This window comes from Lepidochelys olivacea (assembly GCF_965140295.1).
Source record: "Lepidochelys olivacea isolate rLepOli2 genome assembly, chromosome: 14".
NCBI classification, from domain to species: Eukaryota; Metazoa; Chordata; order Testudines; family Cheloniidae; genus Lepidochelys; species Lepidochelys olivacea.
Genome location: NC_140424.1, coordinates 18,641,735 through 18,664,839, shown reverse-complemented (window position 1 = coordinate 18,664,839; position 23,105 = coordinate 18,641,735). Strand labels below are relative to the sequence as shown.

The following is a 23,105-nucleotide window of genomic DNA, read 5'->3' as shown; positions in this document are numbered from 1 at the left end:
TTTTTAAAGGCTTTTGCTGTCTGTTGCTCTTTACCCAAAAGGCAATATGAAGAAACCACATGGGCACAGTTGGATCCCAAGTAACCATACTTCCTAAACATACCCAAACACATGAGGCTCAGGTACACTGGGTTCTGCCGGATTCTAAACCACAGAACACTGTGAGCGCCACTAGGGAGCCCACGGACTACTTAAAGGGATACTACCTTATTCCTCTACTCTACAAAGGCATGTTCCTCCCACCTTCATTGTGTACCGCACAAGTCAGGTCATTCAAAATGTTATAACAGTCTCTGCTTTGCACGGAGTCAGTGCGATATCCAGCGCTGTGTTGCTTCTGTGAGGCTGAGAGAACCGTGAGTGGGTAAGAGGCTGAATTTTGTTCTGAGATAATACAGCTGACTTGAATCACTTTTCACCCAGCCAGAGCTGATTTTTCCCTTCTGGGAGTTAGTCCCTTTTCCAGGGGGAAGCCTGGCTTTGATTTGTGCCTTGAGGAGATGTCAGGAAGACTAAACAGCAAAAAAGCCCTTGGTTTCTCTGCCTGACCCACAGAGCTGCTCTGGGGCAAAGTGAAGGATCAATAGCCCCTCTGTTCAGCCCTGACATGTCCGTAGCAGCAGGAGCCTGGCAGTGAGAGCAGATAGACTTGTGGGACATGCACTTCCCCAGGGTGAAGCTGTCTGACCCTGAGGCTCAGCAGCCCTGGCTCTGTCGAGGTGGTCATGGATCAAGTCGCCACCAGGCAGATAGCTTAAGTCAGTGCTACTCAAAGGGGTGGTCCGCGGACCAGTACCAGTCCACGAGCCATCGGCTGCCGGTCTGTGCGCACATTGGAAAAAAAAATTGCCAGTCCCCTACATCAGATAGCTTGAGAAGCACTAGCTTAAATGCCTAACAGCCCAGCTGAAGATTCTGCACAGAAATTCCTTCTGCTTCATTATTTTAGGACCTGATCCAAACCCCACTGACGTCAATGGACCTTAGATCAGGCCCATAACAAACAACACTAATGACAGTTACTAAGGGGCCTGATCAGACTCCCATTGTGATCAGTAGTGAGGGTCCCACTGTTCTCAATGGGAGCCAGCTCAGGCCCTGAATTTCTAGGTACCTGAATGTGGAGACTGTGAGAAAAATTTAGGACAAAGTCAGGGAAAACTCCCATGGTTTGGAGGGTTTGTCACAGTGCTTGAGTTCACCCAAGAGTTTGTGGAGATTTGTGAGCCTTTCCAGTGACCCAGGGCCTACGTGAGCTGACTTATGGTGTTGCCATTTGCTGGGTAATCTTTTCCAGGTTTTGACTGTGTCTATTGCTGGCAAAAAAGCCAGGCCTGGGAGAGCTGGAGACTGGAGACTATTTACACACAGCCAAAGCAGTGCCGCCTTGTGGCTCATCTTGCCCCACCAGGGGCGAGGGACATGGCTGTCTTCTAATGTACCTCCCGTGGAGCGCTGGTGTATGTTTGTCACCATCTCAGAGAGTGCCTACATCACAAACAGATCCCACACACAGGGAGTTCTGTCTCTTCCACTGGCTGAGCTTTGTAACTAAAGATATGTCCCACTTCTCTAACACCTTCCATCCAAAGATCCCAAAGCCCTTTACAGGCATCATTTTGGGAGGGGAGGGTGGTATGAGCCCCATTTTACAGATGGGAAGCTGCTGAAAAGAGGGGTGAAGAGACTTTATCGAGGTCACACAGCAACACTGCATCAGAGCCAGGTATCCTAACTTCCATCTCCTTGCCTTAACAACCATTGACTTAGGCTTTTATTTGGCCCTCATTAGCGCAGTATCTGAGCATAGTTATCTCACAACACCCCTGTGCAGGCAGGCAGTGCTATTATCCCCATTTTGCAGGTGGAAAACTGAGGCATGGAGAGGCAAAATCACTTGCCCAAGGTTACACAGGAAGCCTGTGATGGAGCAGGAAATTGAACCCAGGTCTCCCAAGTCCCAGGGTAGTGTCCTAACACCTGGACAATCCTTCTTCCCTAAACTGCATCCTAAAAGTGAACACTTGTTTACAGCTGGGGCTAAGCCCTTCGTATCCTTCTGTTGTGTTTGTTCAGCAGGTTGCTGATTTACACAGTGGCAGTTAAAGGAGCTTTATTGCTTGAATTCACCTCAGGCCGTATGACGTTTTGAAAATAAGCGATTGCATGCTCCAACATAGAGATCCCTGGTTGGGTAGGTGCTGAGCCTCCTTCCCAGCATCCTGTAATATCAGTGGACCAGGGCACAGATGCTCATGAAGCAAACTGCCATGCTAGAGACTGACACGATCACAGACCTGGCACCTCAGTATGATAACATAAACTTGGGCCGAGCCGGTGGATATTCTTCAGTGGCTCAGGGCGTGAGGCTGTTGTGACGTGTTAGCAGGGAGAGGGGCCAGCAGTTCCTCTTGAGACAAAGCAGAACCATTTTCTATCCATGAACTCAATTGCTTGAGATAAGCTTGAAATTTAAACAGCCGTTTAAGCATCCTCCCTCCGCCCCCTGTCCAGTCCTCGTGCTTACATCCAGGCAGGAGAGATTCCATCCTGTGAGTGGACATGTCCTAGAGAACAATACTGGAGACAGGTTTGGAATGGCAGGTTGTGGCACTGGCTGAAGATCCCTCTCTGACAGGGGGTTCTGGGGCCCTCTCTAATGGGAAAGGGGGGAAAGCAGGAGAAGCCAGGTCATTTGCTAAATCACAGAATCTGGCAATACCAAGGTCCCACTTACTAGATATCCATAATCACCTGTGAGTCCTAACCAGCTGGGAAGGGAATAGCCCAAGGCCTGCTGGGCCACAGCTGAGTTTAACATACTATGTAGCTGGTCTGGGATTATAAATGTCAGCCTGCCCTGAGCTGCATGAGAATTACTCACAGCCCCTTCTCATTACCCTTTAACCTCCCTGATGTGCAGACAAAGGAGACCAGCAGTACTCCAGAAAGTGATCTCAAATCTTCAAGTCCATAGGGACCAAGAATGTTCTGATAGGGGCACTATTAACTTGTCTCTTTGTAATCCTGGACTGCGTGACTACTGTACCTTCTCCTGCCATCCAGCTTGTCTTTAAAAAGGAGACAACACAGCACCCGTATTGGATTCAGGCCATAGAGATCACCTGCCTCTCGTCCTTTATGGGCTATAGTCCTCAGTCCTTCCTAGCATATAAATGTTGCTAGCGCTGGAGCCCACTTCCAGCTACAAGAGTGCAGTCTGTCTGGGCTGCTGGGGATGGAGTATGAGCTGAGGTGAAAAAGAGCAGCCTAGGGTGTTGGGGGTCCTCTCCATTCCACAGGGGAATCTATACATTAAACTCTTCCAGCCTTTGCCCTTTGGAGCCTGGATCAATGCACCACATTGTTCGATGCATTTATATAGACCTTCCTGTTGCAAAACCAACAGCAGCACAAGGCAGCTCTCAGTTCTCTGTGTAGATGTGTATTTGCTCTGTAGATGTGGTAACAATTCTTTGGAGAAAAAGGTAATTTTCCCACACCAGCCAGCATAGCTGGATGTGTGGCTCATGTGGGTGGGGAGCTTAGGAGACTGGCATTCTGGGTTCTAGTCCTGACCTTACCACTGGGTAAATCATGTTAATCTCTTGGGCTCATGGCATTGTTGCTGATTCAACCTGGCTTTTCTAGGGGGTCATTAGGGCACCCCCTATCTTCTTCTCCTGTCCCCAGCAGACTGGGTTATGTTTGTATGACACTGTATTTCAGCACAGGCTTTGGTTCCTCTTGCATGAACTTTCCCTTCATAAATAGATGAGTGATGAATCCTGTTCTAAGGACTCATGTTCTAAGTTTGCAGGTGGCAGCTGTACTCATGCTTTTCACCTGAGCCATGAGCCAGTTCATTTTGCCTTGCATTAGAGTTTGATTGTTTAAGTAGATGCCAGGGGTTTTATTCTTTCCCTAATATTCCCACTCTTCAGCTGCAGCTGGAAGAGCCCATTAGAGCAGCTGGCTGCTTAGTGACCTTTTGGTATCCCTGGAGAGGAGAGGGTAACCATAGAGTAACATCAAGCAGTATTTCCTCCAGCTGGGCCTGTTTCAAGGCACCACTCTAGGGTTGCTTTCCTCCCACCTCATCTAGGGAGCTGACTGAGCTGGCTTCTAAGGTGTAGTCAGATGAGCTGGACTGAGGCCAGAGTTGTTCGGTGCTATTGGAAGCCGAACTTAAAAGGACACAACTAGCAAGGTAGTTTAGTTAAATAATTGTTCCCCCTTCCTGTTTTGAGCACCCCCTCCCCCTATAGCTTGATCCTAACATCTGCTTCCTTGTTCTATTACTCTTATTTAAAGCTAACATGGTTTAGTGTGGGTTCAGGGCTGCCCTTCCCCCTCCACTGCTTCCCATGCAGGATTGGAGCATCCGGGGGGTCAGGTTTTCCAGAGCTCAGCGTGCTGGGTCTTTTTGTATATCAAACCTATAGTTAGATGCCTGAATGGGAGCTGTCTTGTTTGGAAAGCCATGGCCCAATTCCAGCTGCTGAGTGTTTGTAGGTCTGGGATTAGGGCTCAGATCCTCACAGATAGGTAAGTCCCTAACTCCCCTCATGGCTCTGTGCCTAGACCACTGTGTTCCAGTTCTCTGCCTGTGCCTCTGTCCCTGTCCATCTGTGTGGAGCTGAACTGACCAAATGCAAACACAGCAAATCCTCGCTGTAGGGCTTTTTCCATAAAACCTGCCACAGACGTAGCCAGGGCAGCTCTGCTTAATAAGCTAATAACATTCTTTGTGTGTTTTTCCTTGTGTCTTACAAGGATTTTCAATATTAACTATAAGAGGGGGGGGCAAAGTGGAGTAGGGGAAAAACCTCCTGCTATGTGACTCTCTGCATCTGGATATTCAAAAAGCTCCTGTCTGCATCTCTAGGCACCCAAATCCCTTTCAAAAGCTAGTCCCCAGTTTTTTTTTCTAGTCTGCTTTGCCCTCCTCTTGCAGTTAGCAATAAAAATCCCTGTAAGACTCAAGGAAAAACATGCAAAGAATGTTATTAGCTTATTCAGTGGAGTTGCCCTGGCTGTGTCTGTGGTAGATTTTATGGAAAAAGCCCTACAGCCAGGATTCGAGGCTTCTTAGCATCCATAGCCATAAACCTCCTTCTGCCAAACTGCTTGTGGATAATAGCCATCGCTGCCATTATCTATAAGTAGTTCACACCTACCAAGTGCTTTATGGTGCTAGTAACAAGTACAGACATTCAGGAATAGATCCTTGGGCTGCCCTATAAGCAGGGAAGTGTTATTCACCCACTTTTACAGACAGGTGCCTGGCAAGAAGAATTGAATTGCAGTGAGTGAGTCAGTGGCTCAGCAATATTTAGAGCAGAGCAGTTCCTGACTCCATGTCTAGGGTTTGCTTATGCAGACCACACTGCCTCAACAGCTGATGAGCTGTTTGCCTCTTCAAACCCTGCAGCTTTATTCCTAGGGGACACTGTTGCAAGTGAATGGAACACCAAGCTGTGACTAGGGATGGGGCCAAAGTTGTAAAACAGCAATCTGGATGCTCAATGTCCCAAGGGGTCAGCCACCATCTGGGCTCAAGTGAGTGGCTCAAGGCCATTGAAGGAGTCTGTCAAATCTGGGGCTTGAATCTAGGCCTACCAGCCTATGATCAGAATGCTAGAGACCACAAATACGAAGGAGACTTGTCCAAGAGAGGTCCCGATTCACCAATGCACCTTGTGGGGCTGCTTACAGAAGTGCAAAATGAATGTAAAATGCTCCTCCTGTGGTCTGATTGTGTTACACTCACACTGCACTGTGTAAGTAATCACACAAGCTACGGTGAAGTGGGCCCTGGGTACATGAGTGCAAACTATTGACACCGAGGATGCTTTAGGGTGAAGAGCATGATCCTTTTAGAATGTTTCTGGGCTTGTGTCTGATTTTTTTATTTATTTTTTTTCCCTTGGTAGGGTGAGAACTTGATTGAGTGAGTTTGGTTAATTGGTTTTGAGGCCCCTACCTGAATTCAAGGACAGATACACTTAACAAAGGAGGAGCTCAGGAGAGTCAACAGATGCCTCTTATGAGCCTTTTCTTCTTTACACACTCCATCATCCTCTGGGAAAAATCAACATTTGTCTTTCTGAGCCTGGCAAACAGCAGCATTATGTACTCCATCCTGAGAGCAGCCCTTGGTCTGCAGCTTTCTGGTGATCAATTCTGCAGTGTCAGTCCGGGGACTTGAGGGGGGAACCCTCTAAAATAGAAGCCAGAGAGCGCTTCGTGTTTGAAATCAGAGCAGGAAAGCACTGAAGGGCCACTGGGGAAAATCTGCAGCTGAAAACCAAAAGCATCTGTTGAATTGCACTGAGCGAGCGCGAGGAAAGCAGGAAACAGAGTTTTCAAAATGCATGTGTTTTTGAGCCGCACATTGCTGCGCAGGGTTACGAAGCTCTGCAGAATGCCAGAGCGCACCGAAGCTTTGCCATGGGAGTTTTCATCCTCAGCCAGAGCCTAGAATAGTATGGGGCTAAGGGCAGGAGGGGGAAGTCTTGGGACCATTTGCTCTCCTCTGGACATACCAGATTCCATATTTAAAATTTCTTTTCCCTCCATCAAATCAGATAAGGGATCTCTCTAGCCAGGTTGTAGCCCTGGCTTTGCTTTATGACAGGAGAGTTTCAGAAAGCTTGGCGGTTTGGTTGAGTGATGAGCACCCCAAAGTTTGGACACTGAAAGCTCTTTGGGGTAGGAATCGAGTGTTTGTTCTGTGTTTGTAAAGCTCCTAAGACAGTGGGGTCCAGCTCCTAGGTGCTACTGCAAGATACATAGTTCAGCGAATTATTATTATTATTATTATTTGAAGCTCGTGAGGCTGCAGAGCTGGCCTGAAGGTTTTGTGAGAGCTGGTTACCGTAGATTTCTGGTATTTCCTCCTTCCAGCCGGCCAGAAATTGGAGATGGGCTGGAGCCATTGGTTCAAACACCCAGGCCTGCCCCCAGAACATAGCTGGGGCTGATAAAAAGTAAAGGGTAGCCAGATCTCAACCACTCCGAGTTTGGTTTTGTGAACTCTGACTGAAGGTTGTGGGTTGTTGTTTCTTTTTTTTTTTTTTTTTTGGGGCGGGGGTGGAGGGGGCGTGTTTGTAAAACCAAATTCACCTCCGGGTTTAAGTCCCTCTCTCATGGAAATACCACAACAGCAGCATTTCACTCGGCATTTCACCCCCTCCTTTTCTGATCTCGGATGGAGCTTGGAAGCTTTGTATGGTAAATGAGGAGGGGAAAGTTAGAGGAACATCAACAACTGGGAATCTAGTACATTTCAAGAAGAGAATTACAAGTTGTTTCAGGCATGATAGCTGCCCCTGAGTCCCCTTCCTCATTGTTATGGTTTCACACAGTATTATTTTCCTATTCATTTAAAAATGTTTCTCTCCCCTAATACTGTATGAATCCCTGACAAAGAGCAGAGGAAATGGTGAAATTGACCCCCCACACAAAGGGCCTATTTTTCCAGTGCCTTGTAACTGGTGTAATTCAGAGAGTGTGATTTGTCAGTGAAGTCATGTGGTACCATTTCTACTACCTGATTGCACGACTGATTTTTAAACCAGAGAAGCACGAGTGATGACGAACACCCTTTACAGTACAAATAATCGCTTGTGCTAACATTTTTGATGCCTTCATACTCACCAGCATCTTTCTGAATAGATGGCAGATGTCCAGGCACTCATGAATAATGAATAATATTCCCACTAACAGCAACAAACAGATCCAGCCACTCCCATCTGTGGAAATATTTGTGACTCCCGTTTTGTATGATTCATCCAGCCCTCCTCCTCGCTGTGTGTATTCTGTGCTGAAATGGTCTCAGCAATAACTGGAGGCCATTTTAACCCTTGAACACCTTACCATGGGATATGGTGGATTCTCCATCACTGGAAATCTTTAAATCAAGACTGGATGTCTTTCTAAAAGACATGAACTACTTCAACTGCAAGTGAGCGGGCATGATGCAGGAATGACTGAGTGATGTTCTATGGCTGAGTTAACTCAGGTCAGACAAATGGTATTGATGGTCCTTTCAGACCTTAAAATCTATGGATTCGTTAATCACTCTCTGATCATAACTGGAGAGGAACTCAGTTTAAAACTCTCAATCTCAATTCCTTTTCCTGCTCTAAGCTTGGGAAAATTCAAGTCTCTGTTTTGCAGCTGGGGCTCTCCTCCATCCATAACCACCATTTACACAGTTCTACCTTTTGGCCACTGCTCAGTGGCAGGATGATGACCTTCCAAGCAACACACGTGGTAGCTAGTATCATGCCATGTGCCCAGTACGAGACGTGTAGGCAGTTTATTCATTCCAATTCCCCAACAGCTTTCTGGAGGGATGACTGTGCTCCAGCTGCTGGCCAGATTCTGAGCTGCTGTAAATCACCATAGCTCCACTGAAGTCAACAAAGCTTGGCCAATTTACACCAGCTTAGAATCTGACCCCTGATCTGCACAAGCTTGCTGAGCACTGACAATTCTGGTGCTTAGGCCATACAGTGGTTATAGGCAGCAGTGCACCTAGACATGTGCCACAGTCCCATGAGCACACTGGCAAGTAGCTGCATCAGAAATGGGCATTGATCCATGTCTGAATCCATTATCAGTGTCAACTAGGGAACTGCAGATGCAGCCCTGCCTTGCTTCCAGTGAGAGGTCTGTTTGCAGCATGCTGTTGCTGCTGCTGCTGCCAGAGACATCTGATCCAGGATGAAAAGCAAAAGAAACCATACACATGGGCTGTGCTTCTGTCCAGCTGTGCTCAGCTTATTTGGAGAGTGTCTCCGTTACACAGAACTTGGGGAAAGTATCGGGTTCCTCAGTGCGTGTTTCTGATTAGGGCAGGAGCTCAGCGCAGCTCAGTTTCACATATTCCTTTTTGGGTTCGGCGGTGAGAATGGATTTAGAGCGAATGAAGGAGAAGTACTAATTGCACTGGCTGGAGTCAGGCATAGATTTCTGCCCCCATTACCTGCATGTTCTGCAAATAAGTGCCACTCCTAGCCTTCATCAACTTTGCTGCTTCCAAGCTGTTCCAATGCAGCTCAGGTCCTCACCCCCAGCACCCTCTGCTATTCCACTTCTAGTGCTCTGTTGAGTGGACCCGGTCAGGGCTGTTGAGCTACCGGAGAACCTCAGAGGTATAAACACCAGCGTTACGTACTGACCGGTCAACCACACAGCTCATTTGGAACTAGAAGTACACAATCGGGGCAGGAAACAAAAAGAAAAAAGTGCATACAGTTCTGGGTTAAACGGAAAAAAACTACTAAAATAATAAAGGGAAAGCAGCTTTTTTCTTCTGCATAGTAAAGTTTCAAAGCTGTATTAAGTCAATGTTCAGTTGTGAACTTTTAAAAGAACAACCAGAATGTTTTGTTCAGAGTTACGAACAACCTCCATTCCCGAGGTGTTCCTAACTCTGAAGTTCTACTGAATGTGATGTGGGCAAACGGGAATGGGACTCATCCAACCCATTTTCAGTTATGTCCCGAGCCAGCATTTGAACGTCGCACCTTGGGCAGACGTCCAGCATCCAGATACCAGAGAGAAAGGTAAAGAAGTCACTGAGGACCTGCCTATGCACTGTGGATCAGCCCTGCTGCAGAATTTCCCTTTTTGTATTATGAGCTTTGGTCCCAACCCTCAACAGCTTAACTAGCGTTTCCAGGGGTTGTTCATGAAGGCAGGGTTTAGGGCTGGGGTGAAGGACACTTGTGTTGCGCCTGGCTGCATTGCACCTGTGCAGTGGATAAACTGCATAGATTCCACTCTTCAGGATGGCCTAGCTGGCAGCTTTCAGATGCACTGAAATGCACACACAAATCTAAACAAAAAAAGGAGGGAAACTGAGTATTTCATAATCATCTAATTGTACTCCTGAAGGCAGTAAGGCTCTGCCTTGCTGTCACCCTCACATCCTCTCCAGGAGACAGGGTGGGGGGTCATGACAGTGCAGCACTGGAAGGTTGATAGTTACTATTTAGTTGATAATCACAGCCACAATGTGCTGGGCTCTTTTCAAATACAGAGAGTGATGCAGAACCTGCCCTGAAGAACGGATGGTCTAGAAAACTGAGCATCACACTGAGAAATACCAGTGTCACAGAGCAGCATTCCAGCCAAGTCCTATATACATCTCAGAAGTGTCCCCCTCATGGCCAAGAGCCCCTCCCATCATTCCTCACTCCTGATCAATGGAGGGCAGGAGATGGCTTGGAGAAGCTCTTTTCTTATCCTCTGGGTATGGGAGGGTAGCTGGGATGGCCTGAATAGCCTTGGGAAAAGGTCCCGGTCTTAAACAGAGACAAGAAAGGGCTAATACTGGGGGCAGAAACATACATTCAATTATCTGAGTAGCCCTAGAGAAGATCTATCTCTTGGATGATCCCAGAGACTGGTAGTCTGCCAGTAATACAACTTATAGAAACAAGGGGCCAGATTCACTGCTCAGATAAGCAGGAGCCACATGACTGACCAGTGGGATGATTCCTGCTTACACCATTGGTGCATTTGGCCTAGTCATTTTAGACAGGACCAGTGGTCACCATTATATTTACTTCTGTAACGGGTGTAGTGAGCATGTGCTGCTGGTTGTAACACCTTGTTGTTGTTCAGACATAGCCCATAAATCTGAAGAGTTGGATCTAAAAATATGTAGAAGAATATCTAAGAATATGTCCCATACATATGCCTTATGTATGGGATGTGTATAGCTATCGGGATCAGCGACACAATTTGAGAATGAGCCTAAAGCATAGGCGTAGTTTGACTTCTGTAACTGGGGGGGCAGCTCCAGTCAGGCCAATGGGGCTGTGCATGAGGGGGCAAATTCCGTGCTTGCCCAAGGCTTGCAATTTGGAAGGGGGCAATGCCCTCCCCTGCTCCCCTACCCCCAAAACTACGCCCACGGAAAGGACCCATTCTTGGTATTGTTACATGTTCATAAAAGGGTCAGGGAGACAATTCTTTGCCTTAGGCACTTTGTACAAAACAAACCAGGATTATTTTGGTAGTATCGTATTTTGGGGATATTGGACGTGGAAGTAGCTATCAGTTCCATTATTAGGGTCAGGTTTTGCACCGGTAGTAACCAGCTGAGACAGTCATTTTCCACCAGCAGTGATTCCTCTAGATACACTGGACCTGATTTCCCATTGCCCTACCCCCCCACCCTGGCCCTGGTATCATTTATACTAGTGCAAAATGGGATTTGGGAGCATTTTACACACACTTTGCGTTGGTGGCACAAGAGGTGCGAGGCAGTAGGGAATTGGGCCCTGTATTGTCTGGGGGTGGGCAGATGGAGTTGTGAGACTGCCAGAGTGACTGGACCTGATTCTGATCTTGCTCAAACTGATGCAACCCCATTGGAATTGCTGCTGCCTTGCACAGCTATAGAAGGGATCTCAGTCAGGCCCAGCATGCTTTGGGGATGCCCCTGTGTTCACTGTGTTCCCTATGGGCCTAGGCTGCTGGTCTGGGAGTGATTCTGCCTTGATTACAAACTGATACCAGATACTGTTCAGCCAGAGATCAGAGGACAGAGGTAAGCGTCCCTAACGCGATCCCCCCGTGCATAACAGGGACATGTCCATGTGGTGGAATGCACTGCTCTTAGACTGTCCTACTTTACCTGACGGACTGTTCCATTTCAAAATTACACTGAGGGACTGTGGGGAAACTGCCCTAATTTCAACCAGATAAGATGTATTTAATTTTGTTTCTTATTCCAGTACACTATAGCCTGGCCTGGGGATGCTCCTGCTGCTATTAGAGGGAAAACTTATAGACAGTATGTGTAGGATAGAAGCCTTTGATTTTTGATTCCTAGTCCCATAGCCCAGAACCAGAGCTGCAAAGGCCTCCATGCTATGAATAGAGGTAACCCCAGAATGCTGTCTAACATGCTGATACACTGTCCACCCCGCCTGCGCTGCAGTCTTTGCAATGATCTGGGGAGTGAATACATTTTCTTACTGATTGCATTTGCATCTATGACAGATTCTCTCTCCTGTCCTGTGGGACTGGAGTCTTTCCACATTGCTTAACTGCCCTCCCATGGTCAGTCTGGGCAGTTTGTGTCTCTGTGGAGAAGTCTAGAGGATAGCACACTGGACTGGGAATCAGGAGATGTAGGATCTATTTCCAGCTCTGCCTCTGGTTTTCTCGGTGACCTTGGGCAAGTTACTTCACTCCGCTGTGCCTTAGTTTCCCTGTCTATAAAATGGAGTAATAATACTTTGTAAAGCACTTTGAGAGCTACTGATGAAAACTGCTTTATAAAAGCTTGGTATTATTGTACTTGAGGTAGCCTTCACATGGTGTCACTTAGTGGTTAGAGCAGCCAAATAGCTGTCAGGATACTCTGGCTCTAATCCTGTCTCTGCCACTGACTTACTGCGTGAACTTGGGCCAGTCACTTTAGCTCTCTGCAGCTTGGGTTACCCAGCTACTAAAAGGGGATAATAATCCTTACTGGCTTCTCAGAAATGTGAGAGTTAAATCATACTAGCAAAGTGCTGGGAGGTCTCTCTATCACAGGTGCCATGTAAGTGCAAAACTGTGCGTGTGTGTGTGTAAGTAAATAGATACATAGCTATATTGCAAGTTCAAGAATAAGAAACGCCAAATGCAGAGGGCTCTGCCACACTGGACATTGTGAATGTTTTACATTTTGTTTTTACCTTGTTACCAGGGCTAAGAGAAATAAAATCTATTTCCTGTGTCCAATCTTGTCCAAGCTTGGAAGTTCCTTGCTTTGCATCTGTTTGCCAGCAGAGTGAATATGGCCTTTGACCCCAAAAGGATGGATTTAACTAGCTCTGCATGACTGCATATCTGCAGGTCACCCAAAGGGGGGCAGTTTCTCCTATAGATGCAGTTTTCAAATGCTTGTAGCTTCTGTGGAAGCTAAATCATTCTCTCCCCCTGCCCAAACACAGCAACGGCTCAAGGAGGAGCCCCTCTTTGCTAGGTTTCAGCCACTCTTGCCATAGCCTAGCTAAAGAAGTGCTGTTAAAATTCTTGTTTAACAAAGAAAATATTTTCACCTTTGCCACACACAATCTCCAAAATATCCAGTCCAACTTCCTGAAAAAAAAATCCCCTTTTGGGCCAAGACCAAGTGAAGAAAATCTCAGGGGAATGTTTCTGAAAGTGGTGGAGGTGGTGGCAAAAACAACCCCAAACACAAGAGATTGCAATGCTGTTTGTGTTACATTAGCACCTAGAGGTCCCAGGAGAGGTTGGGGATTCCACTGTGCTAGGCACCGTGAAAACACCTGGTAAGAAGCAAAACTAGCCCCTGAGAGCTTACAAGCAAAATGTAACCCTTCTTCCAGGCAGAGGCAGCAGCAACCAGGGCTGGGTTCAATATCTAGGGGTTCTTTTCCATCAGTACAACACAGAACAGGCTCAAGCCCCCACCCAGTAACCTGGGAAAATGACACACCACCCCAGGAGCCTCTGCGAGGCAATACTTCCCCACTCGCAAGCACGGAGTCTGAGTGTAGAAAAGAAACTTTTAATAAAAGGAGGGAAGTAACTGGGCGTTAATTTGGGAAAACACCAGAAACAGGGTTCATAAACATAAACCATGAGCAAAAGATCCACGCCCAAGTAAGTTGGGCAGTGTCCTTTTCCCCTCAGGTTCTTAAGTCCAGCAACCCAAAAGTCCCTGTAATGTGCCCATCCTTCTCTGCACCCCACGCACAGTTGCTGTCCTTGGTCAGTGCAGACCAGAGTTCAGAGGTGCATCTTCAGAGTTCGCCTCCCACCCTGGGTGGAGGTAAGGAAGCACCTTACTTGTTCCGTTGCTCAGGCACTTGCCTGCCACTCGCTGCGCCTCTCTGCCAGCCGCCCTGCTGGCCGCTCGCTCTGCCTCTCCGACTCTGCCAGCCACTCATTCGCCAGCTGACTGTCAGTCACTTTCTTCTGCCATCTGTCTCTCTGCCATGACCTCTGCACATCAGTCTCTTAGTGATTTTCAGCTCTTTGCAGGCTGGGCAGAGTCACTGCCCCATCTCAAGTGATTTCAGCTCTCAGTGATAGAGCATTTAAAATAACAAAAGAGGCTCCAAATGAAGCCTATTTAGCTCTTTCTTTGAACAATGGGGAGGAACAGGTTAACAAGGTCTTTCAACTGAGGGTGACCCCCTCATTTGGGAAAGATTAAGTACAGTCTTGCTTCCCTGTATTCCTACAGTAATTACAACATTGGTAACCATATTTCACTACCCTGGCATTCAGTACTAAGGTGATTTGTAACCCAACACCAGCCAAAGTTGATCACTTTGACACCGCTCTATCTGCTGAGCAGGAGCAACTATATTTACATAAACACACCCAAAGTCTCTCCCCCTCCCAGCTAGCTGTCAGGGGACCATTCATTCAGATCCTGCTTACGTCAATAGACAAGGAAACAGAGAGGTGCCCAAGGTCACACCGAAGGTCAGTCGCAGAAATGGGAATAGAACCGAGGTCTGTTGAGTTCCACGCCAAAGTCCTGTCCACTAGACTCCTGCCTTGTGCTGTCTGATAATGGAAGTTGTTTACAAACTGATCTGCTGGAAGTTTTATCAGACCCCCACTGATACAGATACAGCTGTTGAAGGGACAGGCTTTCTTCCATCTGCATTCGCACATGCACAATAGAGTAGTGTTCACCACTAGGAGGGAAACATCAGTCTCAATTTTTTCCTTTTGAAATCTGGACTTTTTACTGTCCCCCTTTCACAGGGTGATTCTTGCCCCGAGGGCTCTCCCTCTTCCTCCTCCGGGGATGAGGAGCAGGGTGCGTCATTGTGGAACTGGCCCAGGGGTTTAGCCACGTGGCTTTGCAGTCACCGAGACTTTCTTATATTACGAAAGGAAAGTGGAGACACACACCCGCATGGCTCTGAGCATGAGGCGCTTTTTCCAAGTGAAGTTGCCAGCCAGAAACCCCTGTCCCAGGGCAGTTAGCATGCGGTTTGCTGCCTTCCCACCTCCCTCTTTTTTTTTTTTTTTTTTTTTAAATAAGGCACAAGCTGTTCCAGCTGAGAGGCTGGAGCAACAATACTTAACCCACTGTTTCGGGGCTCTGGGACCTAGGCACACCCTGGTTTTCTGACTGGTTGCTGCAGGGTGGGAGGAAAACACACTTACTAGTGAGCTATCTCTTATAAATGAACTCTGCATTGAACAAAAAGTGGAGAGTTCCAAACCTGCTTGTGTCCTGTAGGTTGCAAGTACAGTGGGGACCTTAGTGGAAATTCCTGTTCAAAATGCCCTAGTGGCCAACTAGGGTTTGGAAAGAGTAGTGCATCTACTTGGCTATTTGTTGCTGGGACTACTGGATCTTAGAGACATTGGTCCTCCAGTCTTCTTCTTAGCGTACGTGCAACATGCCTCAGGTGGCACATGACCAGGATTCGTCACCGAATTTGGACCACTGACTGGATCATTAGCTCCCCGGCTTGGGCCAGTTACTGTTGGGGAGTGCGAAGTGAACGTTGATCCATGCCCCCCAGTCTCCAGTAGAAACCAAGAGAGACTGAAGGATTCTGTTTGGAATCTCTTGGAATTTCCATGGGAGCCAGATCAGCTGATCCACTGAATCCATGATGTAATTGCCACTGCTTGTAGCATCAAGGCACTGCGGAGTCAGTTAGAGTGGGGCAGCCTTAAATCTGTGATTCCTGGATATGGCCAATTCATTTGTTTGTTTTAAATCAGACCTGGTTAATAAGGAAAATTTAACACCCACAGCACAAGTGGAAGATGTGTGGTTGTGGCTATCCTCACATGGGCAATTTGTGGCACAAGGAGGGTAAGTGACTTGTCAAGGAGTAGGTAGCAGAACTGGAGACCAAACCCAGGAATCCCTCCTTGCAGTCCATTGCTCTAACCAGTAGACAGCACTGCCTTGCTGACAGTGCCCAACACCCAGATATATGGAGGATTAGTACTCTCTTTCTGGATCTGGGTATGTGGAATGGAATAAAGGAGAGATTTGGTCACCTTCTAAAGAAAAATATGTTCCAGGATGGGGTAAACTTCCTCTGTAACTATCTCCCTGCCACTGTCTGGGTAGCAGCTGGGTGGTTCACACAAACTGATATGGAAAGACTAACTCATTAAAAAAGGCCTTTCAAACCAAGCCAAATTCAGGTGTGTCTCTTCTGGTTGACCATCAGTCCAGAACACAGGGATGTGTCTAATATTTCAGCCAGTTTAGCCACACTAATACAGATGCTATGTGATAAATTAGCTCTATCTGGTCCTTTTGCATTGACTTTGCTGGTGGAGGGATCCTCTCTGACAGGCACGGAACTAGCAGTGGGTACCATTCACTAGGGTCCCGACGGAGTGTCTCCATGGACGTGGCAGGAGCATGCTGTGGTCAGGCAGTGTGTTCTGCAGTGCTGCGCACAGACCACTGCAGCCTCCTGGACTGATCTAACCTGCACCGTAGGCCAAGCTGGCTCTGGGCAGTTCCAGGATATGGGAGGCACATTTCACCCCTTCTAAGTCCCTGTACCATGCATGCACACACTGTATGCATGCACCAGCCTAGACATTGATTTGGGTCTAATATTGTTGTGTTTGCTTGTCTTAGGAAAACTCACTTCTCTGCAAGATCCAGGGGAATGTCTGTGTTTTCCTGTTGGAGAAAACATTGCCAGGCATGAATATCTGTAGTAAAAAAAAGTCCTAGGTTGAAAGGGGTTTGTGTGTCTGTCCTACTCAATTACTTCAGGACTTTCTTCTCCAATTTCATGACCTTTAAACATGCTTGCAGTTTCTGACACTGCAGAATACTAATAACAACCACTATTAGCCAGTGTATACTGCAGGGGCAGCTGAAGGTTACTAGTGAGGTATTTCTCCATTCAAAATACCCATTCTTGAGATTTCATAGATAATGTTTCTGTACAAAGCAGACACCAGCAGAAGAAGGGTGGCTTGGCAGATCAGGTTTCAGAGTAGCACCCATGTTAGTCTGTATCCGCAAAAAGAACAGGTGGAATTAAATAAATGTGTTAATCTCTAAGGTGCCACAAGTACTCCTGCTTTTTTGGCAGATCAGGAATCACAGCATGCACACTGAACCACATGCCAGGTTCATATTAGTTAGCCTTGCACCTTATCACTGATTTTTCTTGCTCTAGGAATCACCAGGACCTCCAGTGGGAGACTTCGGCGACTCGGTGACCTGACAAGTCCAAGTAAGTGGCATTAATACACCTGTTTCCCTGAGTCGTTCTCCTCCAATAGAAAGGCTGCCTCTCCCATGCTTGCCTCCTGGGGCTATCAGAGAGAACCTCTCCCACCTTCCATCAAATAACAAGCACCGCTAGAAGGGAAAGCTAGCTGCTAACAAACACAGAGAGAGGCTTCCGTACCCTACATATTCTGCACTATAGAATTAGAGGTGAATTACCTGTTGTATGATGGATCCGCACATCAAGTCAAGGGTCCGACACCAGTGAGCAGAAAGTGAGAGTGCCCTGAGGTTGAATTACAGTTCTGGTAATTAATGGCTTTCTCTCACTTTCCTAAGCCATTATCTTTTATTGCACATGGATATTTACGAATAATGTGTGCTTGTCCTTAAAATGACATTCTTAATTGCAGCTTGACATGATTTAAGCGGTTTCCCCCATTCAGGAGGAAGTCAGTGGGAGGGTTTCTCTCTTTAAACAGGTGTCTCCCAGACTCATTACTGCACAGCTCTCTTGTCTCCCTTCGGAGGCTTTCGGCATTTGAGCCACACTTGCTCTGCAGCCCTGTCTGTATCGTATGTGGTGAGCTTTGGAGTCCTGCTGAGATTAACTGTGTGAATTCAGCCCAGACTGGTGAGGGAATTATGGGGCAATAGGGAAAATGCTTGAGGGCAGCACCAACTTTAGGCATAGGAGAGACAGGCAGTTATAGACTCAGAGATTTTTGAGGCCAAAAAGAACCATTAGATCTAGTCTGACCTGGGACTGCCTGGAGCCAGCTTGAACCCTGCTGTAGCTTACACCCGGCCTGAGGGCTGCCTAGGTTGCAGTGGTCCCTGGAGGGCTGAGCTTAGCTAGGAGGCCACATCTGAAATAGCACCATGTTAGCACAGGAGTCCCAAATGTCCCTCTTAGCGAGGTCTCAGCAGGAGATCAGTGGAATCTGGCTGGAAGAGCAGAAGGGAATCGCCTAGTATGGGGGATGTTGCAGAAGTCCCCAATATGAAGATGCTCACTGCAGCCAGTGCAAAGGGTTCTGGGGCATGGCTGGGCCTATTTGATCCTGGCAGAGGTGGGGGGGCCGAAGCCCACTAGAACGAAAGGCCCAGCTGGGTCCCAAAGCCTGGAAAACTGATTACAGGGGGACCAAAAAGAAAACTGGATGGAGAGTGAAGGTCAGAGGTATAAAGGAAGGGTTCTGGCTGGGACAGGGTTGGAAGGGACAGAGGTGCTGTGTTTAGGCCAACAATTCACCTAGGGCCAATCTTGCTTAAGGGATCCTAGTGACTAAAGTGATGGTTGAAATCCAAATGTACCCTGCCTACAGGTCCTCCCAAGACACTGGCCCTTTGACAAGTACCCCCAGCTTCTCCTATTCCAGTGGCTGGCGGGGCTGTAACTCGTGGAACAGGGTGACCAGCTGTCCCGATTTTACAGGGACAGTCCCGATACTCGGGGCTTCTTCTTATATAGGCGCCTATTACCCCCCACCCCCATTCCAATTTTTCACATTTGCTGTCTGGTCATGCTATCATGGAACCTTTGTGCAGTTGCTTCCATACCCAGAAGCCCCGGCTCCAAAAGATGGCACTTCCTCCTGTAGTGACGTGGCTGAAGTTTGTCTCATGAGAACTCCCATTGGTGTCTATAGGAGTTCCATGCACGGGGAACTCACAGGATTATGGGTAACACTTTTATTCCCTGTTCCCATCCAGGATTTTATGCTTGCAGATAAATGCTCCTGCAAATGCTGTTGGTGCCTTATTAAAGACTGGCTGGAAACTTGTCCCTAAAGCTCCCTTTTCTATCGATTGCAATAGCTTTTTTACAGCTAGAAGGAAAGGAGATTCAAAACTGTGCCACTGTTTGTCAAATGCTGTCCCTTTTCCAGCAAGATCCCTGCTGGCAGCTCCTCACTTACTACTGTTTAATGCCCAGGTGTGCCAGCCAAGTTCAGGGCTTCATGGTTAAAGGCACTGTACAAACCCAGGGTAACAGACTTTGTCTGCTCCATGGGACTAGACAAGACAGATGATGGGAGGGATGAGAAACAGGCTCAGAGAGGGGCAGTGCCTTGCCCAAGTTCACTCAGTGGCAGAGGCAGGTTTGGAATCGAGATCTGCTCAAAGCCAGTCTGCTGCCCCATGAGCTGGACCGCACCGCCACTGCAATGGCATTTCCCCAGGAAAACAAGCCCCATGTCAAATGAAGTGGCCTTTTGTTTGCAAGCTGGGAAATGACTTCTTGCTCCAACCACTGCTGTGCTGGGGAGTGTGGGCACAGCTTCTCCTGAACATCCCCCCCCCGTCCCAGTCGCAGCAGGAGTATGAGGAGTGGGGCTGGAGAACAAGGGTCAAGTTTCAGTTTTAGCTCAGTGTGGCACCAGGGGGCTCAGGAACCCAGCCAGGCCCAAGCTGCTTGCGCATAAAACTCTAGAGCCCCAGCACTTCACACTGTCCACTCAGCATCTGTGACAGGTATCTTAGTTCTACAGCTCCGCCTGCCTGCTGCACTGCTTGCTGCTAATGCAAGTAGAGCTATGGATGAAGCTGTCCAGATGGCTACCGGGAGATGGCAGTGGGAACCCAGATCCAGTCTGTTTCTTGAACGTTGCTTTACATCAGGGTCATAGTGCAATGTACCTGCAGGAGGCTGTGGGGTCTCCACCGATGAAGAATCCGGCTTTGTACCTGGCTCCTCTGCACAGAGTCACAACAAGCAGTAGCCATCTTGGGTCAGTCACTTGGGGGGAAAGGGAGAATACTTGTGGGTTTCATTCCCTTAGTGTGAACGGAATCCTTCACACCCACACGCCCCACGTGAGTGTGAGCTCTGATCTCCTGCAGCGGGGTGGCTTCCTCTTGCACTGTCACTACACAATTTAAAAGAGCTGCAGAGAGGTGAGCTGGAGCCAGCTGGCCAAGGTGAGTGGAGTTGGATGGTCACCTTTCCCTAATGGCTACACTGAAATTCCTCCATTTAAAACACCCATGTGGTCTTCCAGATGGCGGGCCTGTGAAAGGATCGCTGGGGACATGAGTGCTGGGGTCTGGTGCTCTTGACTGGGCTGTGTAATCCAGGGAGTGTTTTGCCAATCGATCTGGCATGGAACTTGCTTCTAGGCCTTTCCCTAGCAGCTGCGTTCCCAGTTTGGAAGCTCTTTCTGGAGGAGATGCTGAGGAATAGAGAGAGAGAGCTGGCAGCTGCTAGCCTCCATAAATCCATTTCCACAAGTATTCGCTGGCGACATTTATAGTCACAGGGCTGCTCTTCGAGCTTGAATGCTCATTTTCAAAGAGACTCTGGCTTAGTTGGTTTTTTAAGCAGTACCAGGTGCTTGCAGCCAGAGCTCATAGTGCTGTGACTCTCCTTGGGAACCTTCTCTCTGCCTGGCAATTGGACTGAACAGCCAGTCTGTGGACACCCATTTCCAGCTCTAACAGACCATTGCTTATACTTTGTCGCTTGAAAAACAGATTTTTTTTTTCCTTTGTGAAATAATCAAGAGAAATATGAAGCCAGTGGGGTCAGCCTGGAATGTTTGTTTGGTTTGGCAACTCCTTTATTAGTCTCTCGGCATCTGAACATGGGTTTTCCCGCACCAGGACTGGTCCTCCACCAGAGGCTGAGATGAAATCATGGTCCCAAAGCTCCTTTTATAGCCCTTCAATTCCCTTCCCTTTCGATTGCCACAGCTGTTCTCTTCCCTCTCTGCTGGGATGGGGGTAGCTATGGCATGCGCTGTTTTAGGAACTAGCAATGAGATGGTAGCACTTAGGACAGCACAATCATTGCCACTGTGCCTTTGCACAGGGGTTGGGCACAAAAGTGTGAGGAGGCTCCCTGTACTTTCTTCATCCCCTTGCATGCACCCCTGCAGGGCTGGGCACAATTAGGCTGTGTATGTAGAGAAATCACCTATTGCAAGAAGCCACAAGACAAATCTTTGTTCTGTTTCCTCTGGGGAACACCATAGGGCAGTAGAAACAACTTATGCAAATACCATTTTTAAGGGACAGACCTGCTAAAAAGACCCCTATTTTTCCGTGCACCAAAAGTTAAAATACAATAGAAAAAAATGGACCTGATGGGGGTGTATGCCTAGCGAAAATACATTTTCAAACCTCTCGTGCTGCCGGGTCTTGGTGAAGGAACGTCATTTGGGTGCAACGGAATTATTAGTGTAACAAGCTTGTCAGAATTTTATTTTCTCACTCAGTTTGTTTGTAACACTCTTTGGCTTGACCATGGACAATGTGCTATAAAAGCAGGACTGGGATATTTGGCGTCCATCCGTGTAGACTCTATATTTATAGTCTGTCTCCTCACCTGGATGTTAATCACAGATGATTTATATAAAGTGACAGTTTTAAAATAAGCCCCGACTCCTTTGAAAGAGCACAGCACATGCTGAACTTGACGAGAAAATGACTGAAATGGGATGGGTTCCTGTGGGGACGTATGGGAGCATGGGGATGTGAGGAGTTTCCCACTGACTGCCAATGCAACTCCGATATTCCCATCCTCCTTGCCCCCTGGGGAATTTTTCATAGGCTGACATGGTACTTCCTGAAAACATTCCCTCCCCCTTACTACACATGCTGTCCCTCTGGGGTCTGTTCCAAAGCCCCCTGAAGTCAATGAGAGTCTTTCCATTGGCTGAGGTGGGCTTTGACTCAAGCCCTTAGAGAATCCACAAATCCTGGTTATCAGTTCACTGTAACTCTCTTTAGATCTCGATCTATCCCACTTGCTGGGCCCCACTGCTGGAATCTCCATTAAAGGTCTCTAGTTTCCTTTGTCCTTGCTGGCCTTAGTTCAGCTCTCTGGGTGCGACAGGTATCTAGCTCCCAGAAGAGAGGTTTTCAGCACAACATTACAAACTACCTTGCTTCCGCGGCGAGGCCTACAAGAAATAACCCAGCCTGTGATGATGTGGCAGAGGGGCAGCTGGGAGGAAGTGGATATAACTTTATGCAATGCAAAGCACAGGGAAAACAGTAGGTGTGTGGAACACTTCTATCTATCTGATAGACTTCTTCTCTCCCCTGTCTCTGCCTGATGCTTGTCTCCTTAGTGTGTAAGGTATTCTGGGCAGGGATCCACTGCCTGCACAGCTCTGAGCACACTGGGGCTCTGGTCTGATCGGGGCCTCTGACCACTACCACAATAGAATAAATATTGGCACCCCTACTTTGGTGCCTCCGTATGGTGGGGCCCAGGACTGACTGGGTCATGGAGATGGAACTAACCTTTTAGCCAGGCAGCAGTCCTGGAAAGTGCCTTTGGCTCCCACTGAAACTGCGAAGACCAATCTCGCACCTACTGATGTTAAGGACATTTTGCTATTGTCTTCAGAAGGGCAAGATCTGGCCTGCCATGAGTGGAGCACTGAGCACCTTGCAGAACTGGGCCCCCGGAAGCAGATCCCTGTGCGGCAGAGTTGCCACGCTAGAGGTAATGCCGGCTTTGCCATGACCCACCCCACACTCCTTCTCTGAAGGAAGAAAGGGCTTCGGTCTTCAGGGCTGAATTAACCAACAAGAAGCTTCTAACAGAACTAGCTTCAGTGCTTTCCCTTGGTGGGATCTTATCTCTGGAGCCTGCTGGCCCCTGTGTTATCATCCCTATGCTCTGTCTGTGCTGCCCTATATCCCAAGGGGCTGTGAGAGGTTCCCTCAGAATTCTGGGAGGCTCCAGCTGCCTCTGGGGCTTTGCCCATTGCAAACGTTCTTCTCTTTTCGTTACCACTTTTGGTGTGATGGTAACTTTCATATTTATTCTGCCTCTCCAGGAGATATATGGATGGCTGCTGGCGTCTCTTACCCGCCCTACTCCTCTTTCTCTCCGAAATGCTGCAGAATTTATCTAATT

At 47.8% G+C, this 23,105-nt stretch overlaps 1 protein-coding gene across 1 annotated transcript in view; it reads left to right on the top strand.

Moving 5' to 3' along the window:
* SEPTIN9 (septin 9) overlaps positions 1–23,105 on the top strand; it is a 259,220-nt gene that overhangs the window by 21,117 nt on the left and 214,998 nt on the right. Inside the window, exon 2 of the mRNA XM_084647129.1 lies at positions 17,178–17,234. Coding sequence (XP_084503255.1) covers positions 17,178–17,234 — 57 coding nt within the window. The remainder of the gene's footprint in view (positions 1–17,177; positions 17,235–23,105) is intronic.